An 11054-nucleotide genomic window follows, 5' to 3' on the forward strand; every position below is an offset into this window, starting at 1 on the left:
AGTTACGCCTGCCATGCGTCCATGAAGCACAGAGCGCACGATGTAGATTCCATTTTATCAGGATTGAACTGGCTGTCACTGGTCCGTGTGCCTGCCAAATCCGCCGGCGGGCTGCCGAGTGGCCAACGGCGGCGCCGCCTTAGCCTGCTGCACCCCGGCCAGCGCAGCTGCAGCCCGCTCTTCAGGCAAGAGCCAAACCCGCGACACCGCCACGGCCCGTCCAAGCAAGATCCTGCTCGCCCAAGCTGCTGCGCGCCGTCCGCCCCCAAGCACCCTCGTCTCGTTCTCAGGAAGACGCGCCTGTGCCCATACTGAGCTTACTCGCGACCGCCATCTATTTCCGCGCTGCCGCCCCTCGCCGTCTGCTCGACCTCCGTCCAGCTGCCAAGCCGCCCCGATTTGACTGCGCCAGCATGGCAAGCACCGCCGAGGTCCTAGAGTGCCCCTTTTGCGCCTTCAAGCACCAGGACTCGTACGTGCTCATGCTGCACGTCGAGGAGCGCCACACGGCCGATTCGCCGTTTGTGGTCAGGGACGGCCCAGACGCCGCCTCCGAGCTTTCCCAACCCGGCTCCTCCTCTGGCCCCGTCCTGCCAGAAGCACCTGCCGACGACGGCGAGAGATGGATGCTCTGTCCCAATCCGGACTGTTGCGAGCAGATTCCCGCCGAGGACCTCACCGAGCACCTTGACCTGCACTTCGCCGAGAGACTATTCGAATCGCAACAGGACGCATCGGCGCCAGCAGATCATAGCACAGCATTGCCACATCCACCGTCGTCCAGAAAGCCACCCAAGAAGCTCTCCAAGATGCGTCACGGCACGCCTCCCCTCTCCATTGCTTCGGAGCATTCTTTCAGCACCGCCCAAGACGACAGCTCCGACTCTTCGGCCCTTGCACCGGACGGAGACCGCTGGCGCAGCAAGCATCCTCGTCATCATCATCACGAGAACGGCTACGAAGACGCCCATGTCAAGACCAGGGCCCGTTCCAACTCGGAGAAGACCACCCTCTCCCGCCGCATGATCGATGTCCTGAGCCCTTCCAGCTCCAAGAAGCTGCACAAGGGCAAGGCGCCCGGCGCTCGCAGTGCCCGCCTAGGTGTAAGCCATGTTCGAGTTCGCTTTGGGATTGATGTACGGCGCTGACTCTGGGCCACAGAAATCCGAATTGGGCCCCTATGCCTACGAGGAGCAGATGCCACATGCGCTCTACAAGCAGATCGAAGCCGGACCCAAGGTTTCCGTCATGACCCGCATCGGCCGCGACGGCCGCCTGATCAAGCATGAGGTCGTCGACAACGAGACTCCTGGCGTCTTGCCGGTCCTCGCGCAGCTGTGTGGCATCGACAAATCAGTCGACCAAGCTTACATCTGCCACCCTAGCACCCTCCATATCTTCAAACGACCGAGAGAAGGCGGATTCTGCGGCTATCGTAACATTCAGATGCTGGTCTCGTACATCCAAGGCGCCCAGGCCCAGGGCCACTCTCAGTTTCCTCCCCGCACGCCGGGCATCCTCGTCTTGCAGGATCTGATCGAGCAAGCCTGGGACATGGGCATCAATGAAGTCAGCCGCATTCAAACGGGTGGCATCAGAGGCACTAGAAAATACATTGGCACCCCAGAGGTATGTGACCCGGCACGTGCCCGAGCTTGTGTGCTCACACCAGACAGGTTCAAGCGCTGCTCCGCAGCCTTCGTATCGACCATGGTCTTCAAATCTTCAGCGACCGCCCTGAAAAAGGCCAGGCTCACGAGCAACTTCTGGACTATGTGGAGTCTTACTTCAGAGAAGGCACGACGGGAGAGCAGCGAGAGAAGCGCCTCAAAGTCATCAAGACGCACCTCCCGCCCATCTACCTGCAACAGCCCGGTCACTCCATCACCATCGTCGGCTACGAGCGCCACAAAGGTGGCCAGCGCAACATTTTGGCTTTCGATCCAATGTTCCACACGTCACCTGGAATGAGCAAGATCCTCGGACGGCGCGACATCAGGACTCCTCGACCAGAGGTCCTCCAGGCGTATCGGAGAGGCGACCGGCAGCTCAAGAGACACAGAGACTACGAGTTGATCTCATTGAAAGCACACCCGCCGCTGTTCCCGGCGTGGGATGTATGAGCTGCCCGTCCCACTCCTTCGCCCCCCATCACTTTGATACGACCATTCTACTCCATCGCTAAAGGTCGCTTCGGAGGCACAAAGAGGGCTCCTAAGCTAAAGTCGTGTTCCAATTATAGGTGATCGAGCGATACGGTGACCACCCATACGTCTATGCATTTTTCCTCGTCCCGGCGCTCGGCTACGAAGTCATTCCCGAGGACGAGTTTCCTATCGTGTTCCCATGGTGGTACTTTTGCAGCCTCTTCTGCGTCGACGATGCACGCTTTGCTCGGAGGCCTCCTACAATCACTTACTACGATGAGCTTGACCGTTTCGACGTTGATAGCATCGACCACGAAAGCGACACGGGCCTGCTTGGCGGCATGCCCCCGCTTCAGGACAGAAGCTACCTTGACTGGATCAGCCTCTTTGATCCGATCAGAAAGGCGTCTTCAGGTGGCTTCAACAAAGATGCAAGGGAGCGGCTGAATGCAGCACTGCAGACTTCTCAGCTTGAGAGCGATGATTTTCAACCGCTTCCTGAAGATGTATACTTTGAGAAGTCGGTCGAACCAGCCGTGGCAGTCCATTACCCGTGCGGTGCACCGATACAGCGAGGATACAGACATTACACGTTCAAGAGATGCGGTCGCTCGTGGTCCAATTCGTTCTCGGGATCGTCTGTCCAATCAGCAATCACTCCGACATCGTCCATGTCGCCGGGATTTCAACAGCCGCCTCGCCGGCCTTTCCAAATGCCATGGGGACAGCAACCGGCCAGATCTGCTGTTTGCTGCTCGTCGGATAGTTCTCACCGAGGCAGCAGCAGCGCAGGTGGGCACTCACTTCGCCATCCCCAAAACTGGAGGACTACCGATGATGTCCCACCCACGTCGCTTTCGGACGCCATTGCCTTCAGCAATCCCTACCACGCCAACTATACCACCGCCCTGTGCAAAAGACGCGACTCGGCCGTTGACCATGCCGAATATTTCACAAACTCCTTCTCGACGCCGTCCGCTCCTCAGAATGCGCCAGCCTTTGCGTCGGGACACGAGATTCGCCTCCCCATCCAATCTTCGCGTCATCCTCCCCACAGCAAAAACAGCAGCAGCAGCGACAGCTGCTTCAACGCCCACCTCCACCAACACTGGTCCATCAACGACGAGACCACCCGTCCTCGCCGTCTGTCTCAACGCTCTGCAGCTTTTCCCGCATCGCCCCCCGTCCTCCAGCTCGGCTCCGTCGATCTCGTCTCCTCCCATCCGGGCCGTCGTCCGACGACCGCGAAATTCGGCGACGCCCCGCCGTCGCGCTCACCATCACCATCGTCTTCTTCTTCTTCGTCGTTTCCTTTCAACTTCGGCGGTGGCAGTGCCGGCAACAACAATGCAGACAACGCCGTCGGCGCCATCGGCAGCAGGAGACCGCCGACGCCCGTCGACGAGCTGCGCGACTTTTTCATCGAGCGCTCGGCCGAGGGGGTGGGCATGCCGGTGTTTTACGGCACGGGCAGGAATGACGTGTCGGCGGGGTGGAGGAAGAAGATGGGGGCGGAGTGGTGAAACAAAAGGGAAAGCCTTGGGGTTTGGGTTTTGGTGGTGGGGTTTGGGTTGAGTGGGCATAGGGGTTTTTTTTGTTTTTGTTTTGGTTTGTTTTGGGGTTGGGGGTCGGAGGTCAGGGATGGAGAGACTGGCTGGTGGGGAGGGACGAATGGATTATCATCCTATGATTATGGGATGGTGAGGGTGTGTGTGTTTTGAGGTTGGGAGGTATTGTTCTCTGGCTGCGATGGGGGGTTTCCCAAGGGAAGCGGTGGTGGTGGTGCTTTCTCTCAAAGGATGGATGAACGGCTTGCCTTTGCCAGATAGTTTCCTGCTCTCTACATGGGAGCGTTGATCGGGCAAGTAGGGAGGAATATTGGAAGGATGATCGAAGGGAAACAAACACGCAATGAGCAAGAGCACTGGCTGGCCGTTGGAGACACATTAGGTAGGCAGATAGCAGGAAATCAAACGCATTGCTGTGTTACGGCAAACTTTTTGGCCACGGGGTCTCCCTGCACACGAGCAGTCGAGCTGAGTTCATCTGCCTAGTTTGTGTTTGAAAGTAGCACCAACTACTTGCTGTTGATTCGTGACACGCATGCGTGTCGGTCAGCATTGAACTTCAATCAGAGATGCTTTCTTACGCCACGTTTGCCTAACACCATGCAGCCATGGAGTTTCGCATGCCAACTAAGACTAAATGACCGTCACATTTACCTACTTGATTTCTATCCCCACCACAATGGATTGCGGAAGAACAGTTTGACCAACGGCGATCTTGTATGTGTTGGCAATCGAATAAATTTCTCAGCGTAGATCTGAGTATCGGAACTGTTCAATGCATCCAGATGGTGTTTCACTATTTACGTAGAATAAACGTAGGTGGGCCAATTTATTTTGCAACCAATCGAGCCATGAGCAACAGACGACATCAATGATTATGTGGTTTGGTACGCCTTCGCCGAGATGTTTGCTTGGAGGAGCAAAATAAAGCTGTCCAGATTGGTTAACGTGAAAACAATCAAAGCAACTCAGACAAAGCTTAGCACTGCAAAATTCTAACAAACGCAACGTGACACGATTGTTGGAAAGTCTGTTCTACAGAGCAAAGCCTCACTTTGCCCGCATCCAGCTTTGCCGTCTACTTTATATGGGCTGAATATCCCGCCGCTTCGTCCTGTACTGCACCCCCAATTTTGACTTCAAGATTCTGTCAACTGAATCTTTCAATTTACATCACCTCTCCCAGGATGTCGCAGAATCCAATTCAAAACCCCACCTGGCCCAAGGGCTACCCCTTCGTCGCTGTTCAGGACCACCAATCCTCCCAACACGACACGGTCAACGTCATCAATGGCGACTTAGGTCGAGTGATAGCCCATGACCCCAAATCCGAGCGTTGTATGGTCATCATTGAGTCTCGAGGCAGTCCAGGTAGCAGACCCTGTGGCTGGGTTAGCATGCGCTACATCGAGATCGGTCAGGTCCCTTGCGTTTCCCGCGTTGAAGATTTGTCTATCGAGACAAACCTACCTCGCCCAAATTCCAGTACTCAAACTGTCAAGTGTACGACCGGTAGCTTCAGCGACCCGTTCAGGAAAGCAGCCACGGCAATGTTTTCTGCTTACATCCTGAACGGAAATGCCGATCTCAAAGGCGTGGTCCCCCACTGGCTATTAGAACTGAACTCGCAAGACAAGCTTGACAGCTTCCTCGCCCCAGTCTTTGCCGGTGTTGGGAATGCCGGGCTTGCCGGTGTGCTCGCGAATCCCGACGTTACCGTTGCCGACATCACTTCCAAGGCCACTCTAGTAGACCCTTCCAATCACCGCGGAGGCATCTACATGATCAGGCTCGCCGACTTCAAGGACAAGCGCTCCCCTGAGCTCTACATCGGTCAAACGTATGACTTCAGCTCGCGCGCACGTGAGCATCGCGCTTCGTCCAAAGAGCGCAACCAGGCGATCTACCGATCCTGGAGGGAGTGCACTGACCAGAAGATGTACATCGTCTGCCTCATCGATGGTCAGGGCAAGATCCAAAAGAGGCAGCGCACGGTGGCGGAACAGATGTTCATATGTCTGCTGGAAACCTACCACCCGGACGTGTTGGATCCCGCGAGATTCCTCACAGCTGCCGACATGAACGAGGCTGGGCTCATGGGTACGGACAGCACTGCCGAAGCCGGAAAGTCGGTATACCACCACCAAAGGCATGCCGCCGTCCTGCAGTACTTCGAGAGATGCACTCGTGAGAAGAGCGGATGGAAGGGCGGAGTTAGCCGCCAGCAGAAGTTTGGAGCGGCTAGGGGTCTCAACTGGAGCAGCCCACTTGTGGAGCTTTTCACTACTTCTGACAAAGTGCTCTGGTTGAAGACAAGCTACCCTGACATGGACGTCTACCGGAGATCACCGACGAAAATCTACAAGCACAGGACCGGCTACCTCATCGTCTGCAAAGTTACGAAGCATCACTGGGCATCGGGTGGGAAGATGGACCATTCTGATGTCATAGAAATCGTCTTTCCCAAGGACACAGAAGAGCTTTCGGATGGAATGGAGGTCAACACAGTCATCGAGATTGCACCAGGCGGACAACACCACCCCGTTCCGTACGCGAGACTGGCTGGAGTTGGGCCATGGACTAACTGGGATCAAGCGAACCGTGTCGGGATCAAGGTAGAATGGCAGGACGAGGACGGTCAGTGGAAGCATCGATACTGCCAGTCCACTTATGGTGGCACGAGGGATACGAGCGGCATGTGGAAGGACCCCGGCCATGTGAAGGCTTACGGTAAGACTGTGGCCCTGATCCACTACTTCAGTCATGAAGTGCAGCAGCCAATGGTGAAGTGGCCCGAATCGTATGGCACTGCAGAGGTGAAGGAAATGAAGTACGACCACTTGAGGCAGAAGATTCGGTTTGTCGACGTCGCTCTCACTACCAGATCGATTGCACCTCCGCAAAAGCTGAGCCATCAGGCAATCGAAGACAAGCTTCGGGCTGCTTCCGACTACCCCGAACTTGGTCAGAGGGGACAGACCAAGATTGGAGGCGAATTCCAGAAGTTTCCAACTGGTGCGACGCCAAGATACAGGCCAACATGTGACGGTTGTCACCTTGGCAATGTCGACCCCAGAAGAGGTTGCAAAGCGGAGGCGAATACCGGCAATGCTTGCAAGCCTTGCTATCGACTTGGCCTGCCTTGCACGTGGACTGCGACTGCCGCACTGAATCAAAAGCCTAGGCTGATCCAAGCTCTCAAAGCACCGGACAAGCACACACGGTCTCTTGAGGCACTGGAAGTCGATGATCCACACCTTGTGATGGTAAACGAGGACGAAGATTGAGACGTGCGACTTTGCAGTCACGAACTGGGCACTATCATGTTTCCTTTAGTTTGTGTTTCCTTTAGTTCCTATTTCCTTCGGTTCTTATCTACTTCAGTTCCTGTTTCCTTTGGCTCCTGTTTCCTTTGGCTCCTGTTTCCTTTAGCTCCTATTTCCTTTAGTTTCTATTTCCTTCGGTTCTTGTCTGCCTCAGTTCATGTTTCCCTTAGCTCCTGTTTTCTTTAGCTCCTGTTTCCTTCGGTTCTTATCTGCTTCAGTTCCTGTTTCCTTTAGCTTCTGTTTCCTTTGGCTCCCATTTCCTTTATGTCATATTCATGGCGTTTGCTCGTAATGTCACCCACGCTTTCTTGTTTCCTTGCTCTATTGATGTAGCGCATTGTGCGACAATAGCAAATGCTTAGGAAACATTCGGGTGTTGCAGATTTTGAATCACGGTGTCACAGTGGGTAAACTTGTGTTCAACTTGCTGTGGAATTCATTGCGCTATGTGCAAAGTCGAAGCGACAATCCGGTGTTGTGCGTAACCAGCCCCCTATACAAATTTTTCGTTGTTTTCGGGAATTTCATCTACCCACTTTGCTTGGGAAAAGCCCATGAACCACTGCCAACAGCACGATAGAGTGAAGAGAAGATAAACGACCACGCACAAGCTACCATGAGCTTGAAGGAGTTTAGAACCCCACCTGCACAAAATGAGTGCTTGAAGGTGCCAAGCGTGATCAGGGCCAATGATGACATTTGGATTTGCGAACAGTGTCGGTGAGGGAATGGTGAGCATAGGCGATGGCTGTGGCGGCACGAATTCCTCATACGCGTGAATGCTCCGTGGGACGTTTGGATGGCTCAATTACTGATTGAACAGCCTCAAGGAGGTACCATGACTTTCCTCGGTATTGCGAAAAACTTATGAAGCACCCTGATATGCTTGGATGTTTGATGCCTGTATTCGATGGAGTGCCGGAGTATAGAACAACGTGAGGATTTTCGGCTTGTTTTCGAGTATTGTCAAGAAGCGAGAAGTGATGCTCTGATATTCCACGTCGTGGGTGTTTGGGAATTCCGCACATTGGTGTTGACAATGAAGAGTGGACTGGGGGCCACCTTTGAGACATGAAACTCCTCAGTCTTCTGTTTTGGCTGTTGAGACCGACATGACTGATGCAATGTCTGGGACGCCCATAAGTACTTCAAGACGTTGGAATCATGTGTTTGAGGAACACTTTGAACTTACGGAAGGTCCATCGTGACAGTATAGGGGTTGAAATGCTCCGTCAAGCATTCCAAGCAGTGAGTGCCAGCTCCGTTAGTTAGGCCTCCGGAATTGGTATCTTCGGAGGCCGTAAGCCTCAGTACCAACGACAAGGTGGAGCCATTGCTGAGGAACCCCCTTTGGTCCATCCAGAGGCAGGACCAAAGAGGGCTGCCGGCGTCCCGGCGGCACTCACTGCGCGGAATCGGAAGAGATCACCACGACCTCCGGCAGCTGGCCAGGCTGCGGAGGTGGCGCCTCCTCTTCCTCTTCCTCTTCCTCTTCCTCTTCTTCTTCTTCCTCCTCCTCCTCCTCCTCTTCCTCGTCATCGTCATCGTCGTCGACGACCACGCGGCGGCGGCGCTTGACCGCACGAGGGGGGGAGGGCGTGCTGGTGGCGGCGGCGGCGTCGTCATCGTCATTGTCGTCGTCGTCGTCGTCCACCGCCCTTTTCCTCTTTGGGGGGTCGGGGAGCGGAGAGCGGGAGCGGGAGCGGGAGCGGGAGGGGGAGGAAGGCGGGGAGGGAGGCGGCGGAGAGGGGATGGAGTCGGGGGTGGGCTCGCGCCCAGGCCACAAGGACCGCGTAACATAAGTGCCCGAAGGCCCAGCGAATTGCTCGAAAAGAGCGCCGAAACAAAATACGACCATTTTGGTACGTATGAAGACGATGGTATAGGGGAAATGCTGGAATTTCTACGCCCACAGACATTTTGAACAAATTGCTCTCGCTTACAATGAGTGCCTGTCCAAAATCCAGCGCGCTGTGCGAATTCTGGCCTAGTCTGGGGGGAAGTGAGTGCGCGAGGAAGTCGCGATTTCCCACGGAAGGTGCTCTCCCCAGCCAAGCGAACAACAACGCCAACACCATGGCGGAGCGAGCCCAATGAAAACCGCAGCGGTTTCACCAGAAGACACGCGGGTAGATGAATGATCGAGCCTGGCCATCGTGCATTGAGCAATTGACGATGATTCGCCTGCGTGGGGCCTGATGAGCCCGAGGCGTACAAGACCTGAGGCGTACATGGGCACGAGGGCTGCACGAGCCGGAGGGACTTTGCTGTGAGCTTCTGCGAGCTGGATGATAGTAGTCATACGCGGATATGCTACGCTTTCGGCCGATAGTACACTTTCGGAGTGTAAAGGTCCTCAAACGTTCATTTAAACGTTGTAAGAAGGGCAACACGTCGGCTAAAGACGCGGCAGAACTGCTTGTGATCAGGCAATCCAGTATATCACGAATGGATCTTCTACCATATATAGCTTTGTAGAACTGAACCAGCATAGGCCTATTGAAGACTGCACTCTTCACATGTGTAGCTGAAGCAAACGTCCGGACGTAGATGGGAGAGTTAAAACGGCACAAACACGTCCGTACAGAGGATTCCACTACCTATGGACGTATGGCTTGGTGTTCTTGGAAAGCAGTCGTGTAGGTTTGATTGTTTGGCAACAATTCAACTATTCGATGTTTGTGTGCCGGGATAGTTTTGAGGATATTTTCTTTACAATTCACCCCCTTTCTCATCAAGGAGCTGTATCCACGATAGCGTTGGTGGTTTAGTGGTAAAATTCATCGTTGCCATGTCGAACGTCCGTTCGGTTGTGAATCTCGATGAGCCCCGGGTTCGATTCCCGGCCGACGCATTCGTTTTGCTTTTTGCAGTCCGTTTCGGCATCTGGAATGGTTGGGATGGCTTGCGTGCTAACTGGAGTTTGTTGGGAAGGAAGGCTGTGCAGAGGCAACAGTTCGTGGTGTTGCCATGGGGATGTGGATAGCCAGTCCACTTCTCATCAACGATAGGATATGGTTGAGAGCTTGCAAGACGGATGAATGGAGAACTGTAATTAATTCGTTTTGCTGATGGTCCGGTGACAGCCGAATAGGCAATCGTCAGCGATGCTGTCGTAGAGCTATTATTACACAGGAATTGTCCCCGACTCCAGGGTGTCAGCACCAATGAGAAATCATGGTGGTGGGTCTCATGCTGAACTATTAGCAAGAGTATGCCCGTAGCCAGGATGGACTTCCATCACGAGCCATCGAGACGCCGAGTAGAGCGCGCTTATCGCGATATTCGGTTTTATCGTTGCCCGAGGCAGCCCCAGCTAGGACTAGGTTGCATGATCTGACGTGGATGCCTACCACATGCAGCTCAATGGGGTCTCTATAAAACAGTTCTCACCGCCCGTCGTGATGAGCCTCTGCACCAGACAGCAAGCGGGAGGAAGAAGATAATTCCTTACCCCCGCGCCATCGGAGGGCGTCTGCGTTGCCTCCACAAGAAAAACCAAACGTCGACTGGTCAGTCGGGCCCTGGTTCGCCTCTCGCTCCACCCGGGCGACCGTGCCAGCGTGCGGAATTCAATGGGTCCCGCTAACAGAGTGGAGCCTGGCGTGGAGAAGAAGCACATCGAATGTGTCTGGAACCCACCTTGTCATTCTTTAAATTTTTTTCTTCACGCGGTCTTCTGGAAAATCGATTGGGGGAAAGCGAGGAGGGCGGGCGGCTAAGGGCAAGAAACAAACAAGAGACATGGGTATGCGAGAGCATTTGGGAAGGTTACCCGAGAACATTTGTGGACGACATGAGGCTGTTTCAGCGGGCGGGAACGTCTGGCACATGCCGGACCGCTTGGTAACATGTGCTGTCGTCATTCAAGCTTGTTGGTGTCCTGCATTGCCGGAACCCGGTTAGCGGAGGGAGGGCTGCTTATCGTTGGAGTCTGCATATGCTGCCGATTGGATCGATATGGCGTTGGCAACGTCTTTTTAGTTTCAAGATGACTTGACTTTTGGAGACGA

At 54.6% G+C, this 11054-nt stretch overlaps 3 protein-coding genes across 3 annotated transcripts; 2 read left to right on the forward strand and 1 right to left on the reverse strand.

The window, feature by feature from the left end:
• Positions 1 to 413: 413 nt before the first annotated feature.
• Positions 414 to 3670, forward strand: BKCO1_300083 (uncharacterized protein; the record flags this gene model as incomplete). The annotated part of the gene is made up of 4 exons (XM_020274247.1): positions 414 to 1103; positions 1162 to 1629; positions 1677 to 2117; positions 2243 to 3670. 4 exons carry the CDS (start codon positions 414 to 416, stop codon positions 3668 to 3670), a joined length of 3027 nt encoding a protein of 1008 aa, XP_020134631.1.
• A 1232-nt stretch (positions 3671 to 4902) lies between these two features.
• Positions 4903 to 7002, forward strand: BKCO1_300084 (uncharacterized protein; the record flags this gene model as incomplete). The annotated part of the gene is made up of 1 exon (XM_020274248.1): positions 4903 to 7002. One exon carries the CDS (start codon positions 4903 to 4905, stop codon positions 7000 to 7002), a length of 2100 nt encoding a protein of 699 aa, XP_020134637.1.
• Positions 7003 to 8443: 1441 nt separating this feature from the next.
• Positions 8444 to 8899, reverse strand: BKCO1_300085 (uncharacterized protein; the record flags this gene model as incomplete). Its single annotated transcript, XM_020274249.1, has 1 exon — positions 8444 to 8899. The coding sequence occupies one exon, from the start codon at positions 8897 to 8899 to the stop codon at positions 8444 to 8446; it is 456 nt and encodes a 151-aa protein (XP_020134636.1).
• Between the last annotated feature and the right edge of the window lie 2155 nt (positions 8900 to 11054).

This window comes from Diplodia corticola (assembly GCF_001883845.1).
Source record: "Diplodia corticola strain CBS 112549 chromosome Unknown scaffold3, whole genome shotgun sequence".
Taxonomy (NCBI): Eukaryota; Fungi; Ascomycota; class Dothideomycetes; order Botryosphaeriales; family Botryosphaeriaceae; genus Diplodia; species Diplodia corticola.